Below are 18236 nucleotides of genomic sequence, written 5' to 3' on the forward strand. Positions count from 1 at the left end.
AGATATTTCTGTATTTCGTTTTCAATAAATTTGCTAAAATATCTAAAAACATGTTTTCTCTTTGATTACGGGGTATTGTTTGTAGATGGGAGAGAAGAAAAATTATATTTAATCCATTTTGATTTCAGGCTGTGAAATAAGTCAAGAGGTAATGAATACTTCCTGAATGCTCTGTATATCCCTGGAGTCTCTACAGTAGCTTGTCTAATTTTAGCAGAGTGAAATGTGTGCCTTGGAATCACATGGCAGGCAGTCGGCGCTAGGCTGGTTAGTGTGACGCTGACACAGGAGCTGTGTGCTCACCGTGCTGCTACTGTCTGAGACTCAGGCATGTGGGCTTTTCTAAAATGTCTGTTGCCACCTTCCCTCCCAGTCAGATAACACACTGGACCACTGGACCACTGGGCAGAGAAGGGATGGAGGTCAGGGTCAGGGAGGTTGGGGGTTAAATGTAATGTTTGCTCTGTATAAGGCCTGTGACGAGGTGGTGTAGCCTGCTGACAGACATGAGTGCATAATCTAACTATGAGCTGTCTGACTGTCTGTGTGGAAATGCTTAAAGGCCCACTGCAGTCAAAAACGAGATTCTTCTGTGTTTTGTATATTTTTCCACACTGAGGTTGGAATAATACTGAGAAATTGTGAAAATGATGATAATTCCCTTTTAGTTTAAGAGATGTTTTGAAGACTGCCTGAAATTTTTGCCTGTTTTGGTTGGATGTAGACTTGCCTGGTGAATTAGTTAATAGACCAATAAGAAAGAGTTCCACACCTTTCCGCCAATAACAGCTAGTTTTCAGTTTTCCCCTCCCCATTCGAACCACTCCCAGACAGTCCTAGAAAAAAATCTTGCTTGAGCAATTGCTCTTTGCTAAGAAGCTATTTTTGTTTCTTTTTGACCATTTTAATTTAAAACTATCGCAGTAAGGAACTTAATTGTTAGCCAGAAATGATTTGATATCAAGTTAAAAATGGTCGTATTGGACATTTTTTAATGTGGGATTTGGTTTACACAGAAACCAGCTAGACCACACCTTGGCAGACCTCACCTATTCTGCTTCTCGAGTCCCAGGTGCTGTGAATTGAACCGTTGTCAGAACAGGACAGAAACAGAATTGGTGTTTTTTTCTCTTCCTCTTTGCCAGGAAGGTGTGTGTGTGTGTGTGTGTGTGTGTGTGTGTGTGTGTGTGTGTGTGTGTGTGTGTGTGTGTGTGTGTGTGTGTGTGTGTGTGTGTGTGTGTGTGTGTGTGTGTGTGTGTGTACCAGGACAAAGGAGCGATCGGTTACCATCGGAGACAAGGCGGTGGTTGTGGTCTGGTGAGGCCATGTGAAGTTTGGTAATACACGTCAGTCAGGTGACTGGTGAGGGGTTAAGTCTGATGGAGGTCTGTGACCCTCCTCCAGTCACACCAAAGCAACCGTCTTCTCCCCATGTCTAGGACCAACATTAAACCCTAACTTCAAAGCTGGGATCCTTAGCGTGGAAACCACCACGCTACTTCAAACAACATTATTTCCCCCCTCGAACATCACTGAACATCACTGAACATCATTGCTCACATGATAGAACTGCAGACGATGTACCCCGATTTTCTTTTTTACCATGAAGCTCATCTCCTCTGTTTAAAAAACAAAGCAATAACAACTGCACCTGGGTCAACCAGGGGCGCTGTTTCACCTTATGCAGATCTCAGCTTTAACATGCCTGATCATCCCTATGTATAAAGTCAGAGAGGCAGTCTGCTGGTGAATGTTTTGGGCAGTAGCGGACCTTAGTTCTGGGCTGTGATCTGAGGTCACTCTGTGATTGGTCAGTCATGTCCAGTAACCCATACAGACAGACATACAGCCGTCCTCCGTCGGACTCCTCTCTGTTCTCCTAAAATGGGTAAAAGAGGACTGGACTGAAGGGATGGTCAGGCCGCTGGACGCCTGTCGGTGTTGTGGTCTGGCTGTAATCCCTCCTTTTCTTCTGGTTGTGGACAGATTGATATAGAGGGAGAAGAGAAAGGAGGCAGTGTGTGAGAGAAAGGGCCATGTAAGGCTACAAAACACAAGTTAGAAGGCGGAGGGACGGTGCTTTTCAGACGTGTTTCAGTCAACTCCGCAGCTTCTGTTTGGACCTTCATTTTGACAGACGCCGGTCTGTGCCCTGGGACAAACAGCTGAACACACTGACTCTACACAGTGGGGTCCCTCTCTTTATGGGTCCCCTGGCTCCCCTCAACCACCACCCCGTTCTGCCCTCTACAGCCCTAGCAACACAACCCAGCATGGTGTCAGGGATCAGGGGTAGGTTTATCAACGTGCATCTTTGTGGTATTAATACCATGTTGTGATGGTCTGTTGACAGAGAAGAATACAGAGCGAGTATGCCTGTTACCATGACCTCATCAGTGTGTGAGAACAACACAGGAGCAGGGCTGACTGATAGTCTGTCATGTTGGTCCCAGATCCCTGTCGTCTCCTTTTGTGTCTGGACCTTGAAGTTGTGTTTTCCTTGGACAATGGCAAAATGTAAAGTTGTTTAGTATTTTGAGCCTTTACAGCCCGTCTCGGTGGCATGTCAAAGTCTTTCAAGTAGTTGAATATTGGAATGTACTTCAAATACTTTCAAGTACAATTTGGTCGAATATTTGGTTTTTACAAATAACCATTCAAATACAAATAAAACAAGATTGAAATAACAAATACTCAAATATACATATTTATACCCAGGTCTGGGATGTGTTTGTGTGTGTGTGTGGCCTACCCTTGCCAGGGACTCTGTCATAGAAACAAGCTGCATTCCTGAGCCAAAATGAGTTTGTTTTTGCAGCCCCAGGGACTGGCTTTGAGGGTTGCAGACAGACAGAGAAGGGGAGGGGGGTGCAGACACCGACACCTACCACAGTGTCTCAGGATGTCTGGCATGTGTTTGTTTCTTAACTCATACCATCATGTGATCCCCATTGCATAATTCCCCCAGTAGATATGGAGGTTGGTGTGACGTGACGCCCGACTGCCTGCCACACTTTTTATTGACGAGCTCATGCTCTTTGGCACCAGACTGCCATAGCCCACGCTGCTGCGAGGTTCACCACTAGCAGCCAGCTTGCTACTACTACTATTACTACTAACAAAACTGACAGAACAGCTGCCCTGCACAGCTCAGCACAGCCCTACCAGAGACTACAACTCTGTACTTATCAGGGAAGGAGACTAGAGAGGGAGAGACCAGACATCAGGAGCAGTGAGAACCAGAGAGCGAGGGCCCCTGGTGTGATCCAGCCCAGGGTTGGTGCTGTGCTGTTTGGTGCTCGACTCCCTAAGACTGCTGCCTCTAGCTCTTCTGTGAGGGGAAGAGACTGCTGCTTCTTGGTGTAGGGCTGTAGAGACCGAGGAGGAGAAGGCCTCCCAGGCATCCACAGACATGCCTGCTCCCAGAGTGAGCCGCTTCCAGCCGCAGCAGAAGATCAGTCGCGCTCAGATCATCCTCAGCAGTAAGTAGAGCTGCACTGGTAGGGTGGTGGGTGAAGGGGTTGCAGATTTGTTTGGGTATTGGTGCCATGAGGTGGGGTAGTGTGTTGTGTAGTGGGACAGCTGATAGGCGTAATGGGTAGGCCAGTGATGGAGGGTAAGGCTACCAAACCGCTGACGGCATGCTCTGGATCATTGCAGTATTTGAAGAGTGCCTCTCTTATCAAGTAGTGCGAACAAAAGTCTTTATGTAAATTGTATAACAATAATTTGTTATGCTGTATCCGAGGTGTCAGTGAAAACAAGGTTTTAGTTGCCTGTAGTGTAATCTACTCTAAATGCACTGATGGACACAGTTCTGCCAGAAGGAATGAGTCCTCTTATGGTTGGTCACAGATCAGTTGCTCTTTCTCCTGATTGGCTAAGCTGTGTTCCATATGTTGGTGCCCTGTAGCAACCAACAGTAAGCCTCTGGCAGAAGGAGAAAAGGCAAGGAGAGAGAGGGCAGCCTTGACCTCTGCATGGATGATCTTTGAAAGAAAAACAAATCACATCAACTTTGTCACTGAGTTTCCAAGCTGCAAAGTCAGCGATGTACAGGCTCTGTCGAGTTCACACAACCAGTACAACCCTCCAGTACTGACAGAACAGATACAGATAGTCATCGTCCTGAATGCTAGAGTGAAATTCACACACCGTTTCAAAGACTGAATCAGCAGACTGACAAACGGTGCCTGGCTGCTCCATCTCATACTCATCTCTTCAGCACCGGTGTTCAGTTAGCTCCGTTCAGCTAACTCTGAGTGTTCGGTACACGGCGTGCCCTGTGGAAAGCTTTGTCTCTAAATGCATGGTTACTAATCAAATTGGGAATGTCCTAACAATGCAAAACAGTTGCATTTGGGGTTATCCCATGGGTGCTGGATCTTTGTGGCTGGGGTCTAGTGCTCTGTAGGGGCTGCTAGTTCCGAGACTGGGGTCTAGTGCTCCGTAGCGGCTGCTAGTTCCGAGGCTGGGGTCTAGTGCTCCGTAGGGGCTGTTAGTTTCTGAAGCTGGGGTCTAGTGCTCCGTAGGGGCTGTTAGTTTCTGAAGCTGGGGTCTAGTGCTCTGTAGGGACTGTTAGTTTCGAGGCTGGGGTCTAGTGCTACGTAGGGGCTTAGTTCCGAGGCTGGGGTCTAGTGCGCCGTAGGGGCTGTTAGTGGGGCTGTTAGTTCCGAGGCTGGGGTCTAGTGCTCTGTAGGGGCTGTTAGTTCCGAGGCTGGGGTCTAAGTGCTCTGTACGGGCTGTTAGTTTCTGAGGCTAGGGTCTAGTGCTCCGTACGGGCTGTTAGTTTCCGAGGCTGGGGTCAAGTGCTCCGTAGGGGCTGTTAGTTCCGAGGCTGGGGTCTAAGTGCTCCGTACGGGCTGTTAGTTTCCGAGGCTGGGGTCAAGTGCTCCGTAGGGGCTGTTAGTTCCGAGACTGGGGTCTAGTGCTCCGTAGGGGCTGTTAGTTCCGAGGCTGGGGTCTAGTGCTCCGTAGGGGCTGTTAGTTCCGAGGCTGGGGTCTAGTGCTCTGTAAGGGCTTTTAGTTCCGAGGCTGGGGTCTAGTGCTCCGTAGGGGCTTAGTTCCGAGGCTGGGGTCTAGTGCTCTGTAAGGGCTGTTAGTTCCGAGGCTGGGGTCTAGTGCTCTGTAGGGGCTTAGTTCCGAGGCTGGGGTCTAGTGCGCCGTAGGGGCTTAGTTCCGAGGCTGGGGTCTAGTGCGCCGTAGGGGCTGTTAATTCCGAGGCGTTGGCAGAGCTCAATGATGACCTCATCCACAGGTGCCAGCTGACCTGGCCTGGTCTGGGGCTCTATAGACCTGGTTGCCTCCCCTAACATTGTGGCTGAGCCAGAAATACAATGTTTACCTTCTCCTATGGAGGGAGGGGATATGCGCTGCGTCTGCGTCTGTAGTGTTTCCAAGCAGAGCGGCTTTTATTAGGTGATGTTACGTCAGACCTGCGCTGAGGCATCCGGCCACCTGAGCTGGCCTGGTGTGGGGTGCTGCGTCTGTATCAGTGGCCCTCCCTGGGGTAATGGATATGGCAAGCTCTGCTGCTGACATCCCTGTTAAGGACAGGGGGAAGGGGGAGTAGAGGAGAGAGGTCACTGTCCCTCCATCACCTAGACTCCCTGTCTCCCCCTCTGCCTCAGAATAAGACCTCACCTTGGAAAGGTGCAAGGGTTTGTGGGTAGTGTATATGGCCTGTCCCGTCATTACATTTGTCTACATGTCTGTATTGTGTGTCTGTCTTCCTATGGGAGACAGGAATGCTTGCACTGCAGTCATCAATATTCTATCACAGGCCGCCTGCCATCGCAGACAGCTAGACTCCTCTAAAGCTGTTTCTGTAGCCGTAAAGGAAGATGTTCTGACATGCAGCACCTAGCATCATCCACCACAGCTGCTTAACCTGATTGGCAGCCCAAACTACAGTGAAACTCTTATAGCCTAGGGATAGCGAACCTGGGGAGTCGGGAGGGCCAATCATCTGTACCCTGACGACTCTGCGTTTTTCTCCCAGCGCCCTCACACCATACATCTGTCAGCCTGTTAACAGTAGCAGCACTCCATTTCACAAATGGGGAAGCCATTGTTTAGACACTGCATGTTTGTGAGTGTTAAGCTGCGAGACTCTCCTGACTCGTCTGGGGGGATTCATGTGCGGGTTGCACGCAGTGTTACAGCAGTAGTGTTGGGGTTGAAGTAATGAAACAGGCAGCCAGAAGGTGTTAATGTCACTCTGGGAAAGTGATGGAACACTTGGGGATGCATTAGGTTTCTCTTGTTGACACATATAAGTGGCTTACATCTGTATGGTGAGACGGAGAGAATCAGCTGATGTTTTGGTGGCGATTAAGACTTGTTTTGGTCCTCTTGCTGTTACTTAGATTATTGATTGGTGGAATTAGATTAGTTGGAAATGAGCAGGAGCTTCTCAGCACATGATACTATAATGACTTACTACTGGTCACTAGAGAAAAGAACTAATGGTTCAACATGTATTTGCCACTCTGATACCGAAGCACACTGAAGAGTAAACACTATTAACAGCCCACATTTCTAGCAGTATATTTGACCAGAAAGTGCATGTGGAGTGGAATGGTAATTGTTCGTTTTGCCAAGTCATGTGTAATTTCACTCTGAGTGCCTCCTGCCTTGGGCCTGTCAGCAGAATGTAGAGGACTGTGGGTAATTAGACTGGGCCTGTGGTCTCTCAGGTCAGTGGGGAGCCGGCCTCCCGTCTCTCAACATGATTGATCAATAACCATTACCCGAGATGGCCTCCCAAAAAGTAATTTTGTCTCACCTAAAGTACACCAGTCATAATTTCCCTTCCAACTTTTTCCTGGTCCTCTTCATCAGCAGTATGTATAGGGCTCTACCTGTCCTCTTCATCAGCACTATGTATAGGGTTCTACCTGTCCTCTTCATCAGCACTATGTATAGGGCTCTACCTGTCCTCTTCATCAGCACTATGTATAGGGCTCTACCTGTCCTCTTCATCAGCACTATGTATAGGGCTCTACCTGTCCTCTTCATCAGCACTATGTATAGGGCTCTACCTGTCCTCTTCATCAGCACTATGTATAGGGCTCTACCTGTCCTCTTCATCAGCACTATGTATAGGGCTCTACCTGGTCCTCTTCATCAGCACTATGTATAGGGCTCTACCTGGTCCTCTTCTTCAGCAGTATGTATAGGGCTCTACTTGGTCCTCTTCATCAGCACTATGTATGGGCTCTACCTGTCCTCTTCATCAGCACTATGTATAGGGCTCTACCTATCCTCTTCATCAGCACTATGTATAGGGCTCTACCTGGTCCTCTTCATCAGCACTATGTATAGGACTCTACCTGGTCCTCTTCTTCAGCACTATGTATAGGGCTCTACCTGGTCCTCTTCATCAGCACTATGTATAGGACTCTACCTGGTCCTCTTCTTCAGCAGTATGTATGGGCTCTACCTGGTCCTCTTCATCAGCAGTATGTATGGGCTCTACCTGGTCCTCTTCTTCAGCACTATGTATAGGGCTCTACCTGGCCTCTTCATCAGCACTATGTATAGGACTCTACCTGGTCCTCTTCATCAGCACTATGTATAGGACTCTACCTGGTCATCTTCTTCAGCACTATGTATAGGACTCTACCTGGTCCTCTTCATCAGCACTATGTATAGGACTCTACCTGGTCCTCTTCTTCAGCACTATGTATAGGACTCTACCTGGTCCTCTTCTTCAGCAGTATGTATAGGGCTCTACCTGGTCCTCTTCATCAGCACTATGTATAGGACTCTACCTGGTCCTCTTCTTCAGCAGTATGTATGGGCTCTACCTGGTCCTCTTCTTCAGCACTATGTATAGGGCTCTACCTGGTCCTCTTCTTCAGCACTATGTATAGGGCTCTACCTGGTCCTCTTCATCAGTAGTATGTATAGGGCTCTACCTGGTCCTCTTCATCAGCAGTATGACAGAGCCCCATCACACAGGTCCCAGGTCAGCAGTCCAGGGAACAGACCGAGGCAGTGATTTACGTCTTCCTGATCCAGGAACAGTGAAGTAGGAATAGAGAGACACTACAGGGGCTGGAAGGGGCTGGAATACAAGATGGCTGTTTCACAGAAAGAGGAAAACCTCAGAGACCACCCTCATCTCTTCCTCTCTTCCCTTCATCTCCTCTGTAGACCTGTGTGATGTAACAGGGAGGAAACCAACACATGTTGTTAATTAGAAAATAACACATTAGAAGAGAGCCCATCAGGCTGTTTGTACAATACCTTCACGGTCCGGTGGGGAAACGCACCAATGCAGTGTGATCAAAGGAAAGCTCTGGTTTGTTGTTTGTAGCTGTTTCTCTCGTATACATCTCTCTTCTTACTCTGTGTGCCACTTTCTGTGTCTCTGTTTCCATTTCTTCATGTCTTCCCTCTGGGTTTTTTACTTGGTTTGTCTCTAGAATTGATACACACATGGTGTGATGAGGTGAAGGGCGATGGGGGGGGGGGGCAGTTCTCTGCCCTTCACCCATGAATAATTGATCAAGACCAGGAAGTGTGCCGCGCGGACCAACTGGAGCGTGGGACTACATCCTGTAAATACTCCTCCTCTCTCTCTCTCTCTCTCTCTCTCTCTCTCTCTCTCTCTCTCTCTCTCTCTCTCTCTCTCTCTCTCTCTCTCTCTCTCTCGCTACTCCCTTCCTCCTCTCCTCCCTGCCTGTCTGCTGTGTGTCTTATTGACCTGAGCATCCGCGTAGCCCTGGCTCCAGGCGTGGCGTACTGTTAGTAGCAGCTCGGGACGCTGTGTGTGTCCAGAAACATGGTGCTCTATCTGAGCTCCCAGGACTCTGCAGATGGGGTGGCTGCCAGCGGAGCCATGCTGCCTGGGACTGAGTTTGGGACTGGATCTGGGGTTTTAGTTGGTACTGTGTCTATGGTTAAGACTAGGTCCAGGGCTGTGGTCGGAGCACGTAAAGACTGCCTGAATGATGGACTGTGGCAGTATATCTGCTGTCAGAAGAGGCCTGCAGTCTCCCTGCCATCATGTAGGTGTGATGATGCTCTCTCTGCTCCCTGGCTCAATGGGACTTCTACTGTTACACTGGGTTTGTGTGCATTTGTTTTGTGAGGTATAGCGATCTTACCATTTGTTTCTCAGTCCAGTGACACATTCTCGGGCATTAATCAGAGAATCATGTATGGTCTGTATTTCAGTAACGGGGAAGTCTTGATTCAACATGATTTATTTAACTGTGGATGCACTGTTGTTGGTTTTTAGCCATAGAATTTGTTAGGATGGATTGTAAAGCCATGCAGCAGAAGTATTTCAGTCCCAGTATGGGATCTAATGATGTGAGAGGATTGTAAAAGAGGCGGAAAACTCAGTGCCTATCTTTACAGAGACTAAGTGCTGTTGGGTGCCGGCCAGCCGGGAGTGCTTTGTCTTACCTGGCTCTGGATACCCTGAATACGGCTACAGAAGCGTTTGGGGGGGGGGGGGGGGGGGGGGGTTACATAAAGGGGTAGGAAGGTGGTGAAGCCTGTTGGTTCCATTTTGAGGAGTGAGTTGTTGACTGTAGAGTACACACACACACACACACACACACACACACACACACACACACACACACACACACACACACACACACACACACACACACACACACACACACACACACACACACACACACACACACACACACACACACACCGTGGCTGTGTTGATGGAGGGTGCGGTCATCCTGGACGCATGGGCTGTGTCAACATATAAACAGAAGCAGGGCTGACTGTAATTCAGTAATGCTGTGGACAGAGGATGGAGCAAACCTCACCCACACCACCCTGCCTGATGCTATCTGCTCCAGATGGCTAGCTACTAACTTAATACTGCTTGATTTAGTGGTTGGAAAAGGAAACTGCTTTGTTATTAGGTTTGGGTGATTCGTTCCACAACATAAATCGAGACATTGTAGATGAGAGCTGGAGTTTCTTTACTGTTCAGTGCTGGTGTTCAGGAAGAAAACACATTTCTCCATGTAGCTACTTATTGTTTCTCATTACATAACGTGATTATCTGAATGCATTGCTCCTAGTCCCATGTCCTAAATTAATTTAGCTCCATTTCTAACTCTGCGAGGGGAGTGGCCCTTTCACAACACTGTTACTGTCCAGACAGACAGCCCATCTCAGGCGTGCTGCCGGTCATGCTCTGGGGGACTGGTGTTGTTTACACTGGGATCTATGAGATACTACTTTATCATCGGCCAGGAGACCATTTCCGCTGTTTGGTGAGAGTGACCACTGCGCTGAGAGTGTCCGGCACACATTTCATTTCCCCTCTCGTTATAACAGGCCTGGGATCCGTTTCTGACTATTTCCCTGCTCACACAAAGCACCACTGGCAGTCATTGTGCTGCAGCCATCATTACGCAGACAACAGCCCTACCTGGAAAAGATTGTTATGGAGTGAGTGGTATCTCTCGCTGTCTTCCATCTGTCTTCCTCTCAAACCCATTGCCACTGTTTCCTGCTGTTTAGTGTAGGCGAAGAAAACAGACAAAATGTCAGCTCATCTCCATCACATAATTGTCTATACTCTGTACCTCCATACCTGGTAAACAGGGCCCCTCTGAGCTTCAAGCCCCCCACATCACCTGTTGAATGCTGCATTGATCCAGAGGCCCATGCCAAAGAGGCCAGGCCGGGTCTATGTGAGCCTTTTAAAGGATACGTTTTCTTTTTGTATGACCAAATCTCTATTTTTGATGTAAATAGCATGTTGTTGAAGGGTCCAGACACCTTTTCTGTGATTGCACTTGTTTTTGATCAACTTACCAAAAAACCACACCATTAAAGGCTCCAAAATACGGTGAAGTGATGCAGGTCTTTAGACGTTGTAAACATGCAATTGTCATTTTGAACTTTATCCACAACATTATATTCCATTTTCATAGGTGGTACATGCTTGTTCAGCAGATCGGCTTGTGGCTGAGGAGTGTAGAGGCCTGTACCTGGTGGTTGTGATGGACTGTCACCAGCAGGTCTGGTGTATGGACAGAAGGTTATATAGGAGTCACTGCTGCCAAACCGTTCCAGATCAAATCCGTATTCTTCTCTCAGATCGGGAGCCCTCTCTCTACTCCTCGTTGTCCCGCTCTCTGTCTGTCTGGAATAGCATATCAATGTATCACTGCTCGACACAGACACTAGTCAGCCAGAATACTGACAGCCTCTGACGATTCTTCTCTTTTGGGCAGATCCAAGCCCTCCAACTTCCGTCGATACACTCTTAGTCTGGCCACCCCCGTGGAGGCTTTTCACCTATCGAACGTAGGCTTCAGTGAATCACTTAAAACCACTTTAGCATGTATACCTTTTGTCAACAGCAATATATATTTGGTCCCTGACATGTGGAGCTCTCTCACTGATTGATTGTGTGTGTTTGTGTTTTCTTTCGATGGTCTTGTCTCTACAATCCCCAGATAATCAATGGTTTTGTCACTCCATGACCCTTTGGCAGCGGTCCAGTGCCGTCAGTGGATATGATTGCTGATTGGTTGGAGTACCTTTGAGAGAAAGCTGATGGACAGCTCTGCGAGTGGATCAGATATTGGGTCACAACCCAGCCGGCCGTCAGTGAATTATGCTTGAAGGGATCGGTTTGGCCTGAAAAGGAGAAGGGAAGAGAGTTTAGGAGGAGGTAGTTGAAGTGCGGTTTGGGTTTGATCTATCCTGATTTTGAAAGAAATGCTGAGAAACGACTTGGTGGAATAGAAATCAGACCACATTGACGTCAATGTTTAGGAGTTGAGATTTAAGTCAAAAGCCACGACTCCAGAGGCCATTTTCTCCGAGCAGATATGTGACCGTCTCTGTGTTCTCTCTACAGGCCCCACGTTGCCAAGACAGAGCCCCCAGAGCCCCCAGACCCAGGTTCAGAATGGACCATCGCCAGAGGACCTGGAGATGCAGAGAAGGTAAGATCTAGGCCTACAATGCCACTGGACACAAGAACACTAAACACAACACTATTCCTCAGCCCAGTGATTTTACACACACTTCTGAGTAGAATTCCCTGTTTGAGTTCAGTGTTTCAATCAGATAGGAGCCAATTGGACAGTTGCCCTGCTCGACAGTGCCTGCTTGCCTAAATATATTGTTCCTTTAGAGTACTTTAGAGTGGATATGGACGGTCTATTGTTCCCAAAGCATGTCATCTCTCCAGCCTCGCCACTCCCTCAGTCCCCTCCCATATTAACCAGGTAGGCGGTGGAGAGTCTGGTTGCCTGCAGGCGGTGGAGAGTCTGGTTGCCTGCAGGCGGTGGAGAGTCTGGTTGCCTGCAGGCGGTGGAGAGTCTGGTTGCCTGCAGGCGGTGGAGAGTTTGGTTGCCTGCAGGCGGTGGAGAGTCTGGTTGCCTGCAGGCGGTGGAGAGTTTGGTTGCCTGCAGGCGGTGTTCTCTAACATTTGTATTAAATGTTTGACCTTTTATTTAACTAGTCAAGTCAGTTAAGAACAAATTCATATTTACAATGACGGCCTACATCGGCCAAACCCGGAAGACGCTGCTCCAATTGTGCGCCGCCCTACGGGACTACCAATCACGGCCGGTTGTGATACAGACTGGATTCGAACCAGGGTGTCTGTAGCGACACCTATAGCACTGAAATGCAGTGTCTTAGACCGCTGCGCCACTCGGGAGCCCAACATTCTTGTACCGGGAGAGGCTGATGGTTGCCAGTTTGTGTTCAGGCACAGCGGCAGACACCCCTGGAGAAGAGTAAAGCAGGGCTGGGTGGGAGGATGGTGGGGGGCTGTGACTAGCAGGCTGTAGCAAACAGGCACCACATCAGCATGTCCGGTGGAATCACAAAACACTTATCCCCTGCTGAGTACAATGGTAAACTTACAGCACAAGGTTAGGAGCTGGCTTAATACACACACACACACACACACACACACACACACACACACACACACACACACACACACACACACACACACACACACACACACACACACACACACACACACACACACACACACACACACACACACACACACACACACACACACACACACACACACACACACACACACACACACACAAAGAGAGAGCGAGGATCTGAAATGGACTGATACACAGAGGCCTTCTTAATGAAAAGCGAGCCCCTATCACTCTCAGGAGACCTCGGCTAAGGCTTTCTCTCCACTTCTAAAAACCCACTGCTCTAAATCCTCTGAGCCTCCATCCTGCTACACGCATGCACACTCAATAACGCTTGGCATGAGATCTCTTCCGTATTCATATTCAGCTTTTACAGAAGGTTAAGTGTGTTGTGTTTTCTCGTGGTTAATGCAGTCCGTTCTGCTTTGCGGATCTTAGAGGGGACATTGTACCTGTAATTGTTTTTCCTTCTCCTTAAACTGCCAGACTCCTATTCCCCCGTAGGTAATAGTAATGAGTGTATGCTGCTAACTCTGTATTCCTCTGTGTGGAGAAGAGGTCCCCTATTCGTCAGTGGGGGCAGTGCAGTGTAGCATTGTAGCAGCAGTATTAATCTGAGCCAGCTGCTCTCTCACCTGATCACAGAAACCTGTAACATGTTATTTAATTAGATGCAGCCTAATTTCACAGGCCCACACAGGGACTGCCTCCTGTCCTGTCCATGTGTACACGAAGACGTGGCATCGTGACAATATAACCACCCAGATTGAAGGTGACTGAAGTCAACTCCCTTTCCTCCCATTACCATATCCTGCGTCACAGCAGTTCAGTAGTGAGTGTTGGGAGGTTGGATTGGCCCTGGCCTTCTCTCCTTGTTCTCCAGCCGGTTACAGAGAAATATGCTGTGAATTTAGATATTCTGGCTGACTGACAGGTAGTATAGGGGGAGAGTGTGTGTGATGGTTGTAGTGTCAGCGGCTGGTGGTGGTCAAGGTGCTGTACTGTGTTATGAATGAGGAACAGAGTTCTGAATCCTGGTATGACAGCAGGCAGCAGTATATATCGTCTGCATCTCAGACTGTAAAGGAACTGCAGTGATTTGAAGTTAAGACGGAGAGACAAGGTTCTCATTATGGTAACTGGTTCTGTGTCAGGGACGTTTCAATCCCAGACACCCTGCCCATGGGATTTTTCATTTAACAGCTTTACAGTCGAAAGATAAGTCATACATGACATTTTTTTGTTAATAGGCCTAGATTTGGTTTCTTTAGTAGCCACTAGTCGTTATGGACAATTAACCGTTATGGACGATTAACCGTGACGATTGTTCAGTGAGTAAGAAAGAATTTGAAGATTCTGTGTGTTTGTGTACGTCTGTTTGCGTGCGTGTGTCAGTCCGGTCGTTGTGTATCTGGCCTTTGTGGTCCCTTCCTGTCCCCTAATGAAACCTGCCACCATCGTCCAATCATTTATGACTCCGCCAAGACACATACACTTTGAATGAAATGAATCATCTTGTTTCAGCAGACTCACTGAGACACCAAGGCCTGCTGTAAGGCCACTTGATCATTTAGTTGGCCACAGTTTATTGATAGCGACTGCCTTGGGAATGTGCCGTCGGTTTGTATGTTTGTAAACCCTCTCATCATTCATACCCATCCATGTTAGACTCAGATGCAGTTACATAGAGTATATAGCATCTCTGGTTCATATCCTGTACTTTAGCCGTTTTTAATGGCCTTGTTCTTAGTGTGTTGTTCTTAGTGTGTGGGTGTGTGTGGGGTGCGTGTGGGTGTGCGTGGTTGTGCGTGGTTGTGTGTGGGTGTTCGTGGGTGTGCGTGGGTGTGTGTGGGTGTTCGTGGGTGTGCGCGAGTTTGTACTGGAGAACAAATTCATGAAGTGACTTGTTTATGTTGGAGCCTCGTAAAGTAGACCCGGCCCGCTCTCTGCCATCTGAAAGTCGTGAACTTGTTTCCTGACACGGATTTGATATTAACCCTGTCATTAACAAGCTGGATTATTGCTCCATGCTAACATGCGGCGCACACACACAGGAAGGGGGGTTTGAGAGGTGGGTGGCCTGGTCCTAATAGGCTTGCTGAGTGATTACCTTGTCTAAAATACTTACAGTACACATTCAGACATATGCCTCAGGGGGAAAACATTTTCACTGTATTCTCCCGGTAAAGAATGTCCCTGGACCGTTCCAAATCTTCTGAATGTTCCCTGGCTGGTGTATGACATCATACAGAGACATACCTGACATAGCAATGTGTCGGTCTGTGCCATAGCGCCCTACTCTAGTGTTAGAGGAAGCATTCCTTTACTGTGAGTAGTAGGACAACTCCTTGTAAGGATATCTGACCCAATCTTTGTTTCTCTTCCAGAAACACAAAAGGCCTGAATGTGTTCAAAGGAGTTCTTTTAGTGTGTGTAATGGATCTGGCCCTGAGCCTCCCCCTCATTATGACTCTTCTGTTCTGGTCCGGCCCTCATCTATATTTAGCTGTTGCAGTCAATGTAACTGGCCTGGGTGCTTAATGCCTGATGTCATCCCGGTGACGCAAACTCACTACAATCCTGCCCGACCAACCCTGGGGAGATGGAGTGGAGAGGGTTGATTATAGGCTACACCCGCGCAGGCTCACACACTCATCCGTACTCTCTCAAAAACACGCACATGCAGAATCACCTCCACACCAGGATTCAAGCACGCACTGGTGAACATTCCATTTTGAGGAGTGAGTTGTTGACTGTAGAGTACACACACACACACACACACACACACACACACACACACACACACACACACACACACACACACACACACACACACACACACACACACACACACACACACACACACACACACACACACACACACACACACACACACACACACACACTTTCATTGACAGCCTACCGACCCGACCCTGAAAGTGCTTTATTTTTACTAACAATTTTGTTGGTCTATAATTCCGCCTTAGATTTAGCCTGAAGGTCAGGCATGCTTAACCATGAGCTCACACTCTAATCTTTAGTGATAGGTGTATTTTAAAGGTCACTGTTGTTTTCTTTCCTTTTATAAATAACCCCAATTATTAAATACTGTCTGTTCACAGTAGCTTTCCAATACACCCATCCATCATCGAGCCTTGTCGTGGAATAGCCTAACACCACCAGGGTTAAGAACTGTTCTGTGGTCAGTGCTGGTGACCCTTCAGTAATGCAGAGGTCCAGTTTGTTCTTGTTCCAGAGCTGATCTCTGCTCTGTGTGCCTCTGCTCTGTCTACAGTTAAAACTAGTACTGTCTGCAACACTACACCTGGCCGCTTCCTCTCTGCTTGGAATATTTTAATAAAATATTGATTGCCTAGGGAACAGATGTCAAATTAAAAGGAGGAAAGGGGTGAGAGAGGGATAGCGAGCAAAAGGCCCAGCTGTTGACTCGTAACTCCAGCTGGACAGACTAGTGGCGTGGACTCAGCCAAACAGGTCTCTCACTACTCAGCTATGGCCTCAGGGCAGCACATGGTATCCCAGGGATCAGTGTGTGTGATTGAGTATTCAACACATTAGGAACACTTTCCTAATACTAAGCTGCGCCCTCTTTTGCCCTCAGAACAGTCTCAATTCGTCGAGGCATGGACTCTACAAGGTGTCGAAAGTTTTCCACAGGGATGCTGGCCCATGTTGACTCCAATGCTTCACACAGTTGTGTTAAGTTGGCTGGATGTCCTTTGGATGGTGGACCATTCTTGGGAAAACTGTTGACCTTGAAAAACCCAGCAGCGTTGCAGTTCTTGACACACTCAAACCGGGGCGCCTGGCACCTACCCTGTTCAAAGGCACTTAAATCTAGTCTTTCCCATTCACGTGCACAATCCATATCTCAAACCATGTCTCAATCCATGTCTCAATCCATGTCTCAAACCATGTCTCAAACCATGTCTCAATCCATGTCTCAATCCATGTCTCAATCCATGTCTCAATCCATGTCTCAATCCATGTCTCAATCCATGTCTCAAACCATGTCTCAATTGTCTCAAGGCTTAAAAATCCTTCTTTAACATGTCTCCTTCCCTTCATCTACACTGATTGAAGTGGATTTAACAGGTGACATCAATAAGGGATCATAGCTTTCAGCTGGATTCACCTGGTCAGTCTGTGTCATGGAAAGAGCAGGTGTTCCTAATGTTTTGTACACAGTGTATGTGTGTGAGGAGAAAGAGCAATAATGTTGAAACCCCATTGACATTACGTCCCACCATCATGACACACAATTCTTGAATGACCACATGAATTCAGCCCTGCTTGTTTGTATATCCATCTCTCAAATCCATTCTGTGCTCTGTCGTGCATTGCTACGTCTACTCTGACTATTTCTGTCTTTTTTTTCACACAATAAATAAATATTCAGATTTCTCTCCTTGGTCAGAATGTTGCTGGTTGTGGTTTCCAGAGGATTACAAAGATGTGGATTTTGTTTTTCTCCTTACCCCCCAATCCTCAATCCCAATCCTCAATCCCAGTCCGTCTGAAGACGCCACAGACACCACAGCCATGGGAAGACTGTTAGGCGCCTCTTTAAACGTACCAGGGTTTCCCAGTATTAACCTGCCGTTAGATGAAAAAGATATGAGCTGGAATAATGGGGCATATAAATAACTGGTGTGAAGCGATAGCAGGTTGGCTGTAGCGCTGCAAGTGCTGAGACCAAAGGCTGATCTCCTTCATACTGATGCAGGGAGATTGAGGAGCTTCTCTTTGCTGCTTGACATTGAGATCACACAGTAATAGTGGTGGAGGGACAGCTTCAAACACCTGCAGCTGTGGCAGCACAAAACATCAGTAACACCTTCCTAATATTGAGTTGCACCCCCCTTTGCCCTCAGAACAGCCTCAATTCGTCTGGGCATGGACTCTACAAGGTGTCAAACGTTCCACAGGGATGCTGGCCCATGTTGACTCTAATGCTTCCCACAGTTGTTTCAAGTTGGGTGTCCTTCAGGTGGTGGACCATTCTTGATACACACAGAAAACTGTTGAGTGTGAAAAACCCAGTAGCGTTGCAGTTGTTGACGCACTCAAACCGGCGCCTGGCACCTACTACTATACGCTGTTCAAAGGCACTTACTGTGCATTCGGAAAGTATTCAGACCCCTGGACTTTTTCCATAATTTACAGCCTTATTCTAAAATGTATTAAATTGTTGTTTCCCGTCATCAATCTACACACAATTCCCCATAATGACAAAACAAAACCTGTTTGTTCTTTATTTAGACCCTTTACTCAGTACTTTTGGCAGCAACCTACAGC

General features: G+C 47.7%; 1 protein-coding gene across 1 annotated transcript in view; it reads left to right on the forward strand.

Moving 5' to 3' along the window:
• The window catches only part of LOC123995137 (protein enabled homolog), a 93527-nt gene that overhangs the window by 40165 nt on the left and 35126 nt on the right, over window positions 1–18236 (forward strand). Inside the window, 1 exon segment of the mRNA XM_046298512.1 lies at window positions 11861–11948. Coding sequence (XP_046154468.1) covers window positions 11861–11948 — 88 coding nt within the window.

This window comes from Oncorhynchus gorbuscha, linkage group LG14 (genome assembly GCF_021184085.1).
Source record: "Oncorhynchus gorbuscha isolate QuinsamMale2020 ecotype Even-year linkage group LG14, OgorEven_v1.0, whole genome shotgun sequence".
Taxonomy (NCBI): domain Eukaryota; kingdom Metazoa; phylum Chordata; class Actinopteri; order Salmoniformes; family Salmonidae; genus Oncorhynchus; species Oncorhynchus gorbuscha.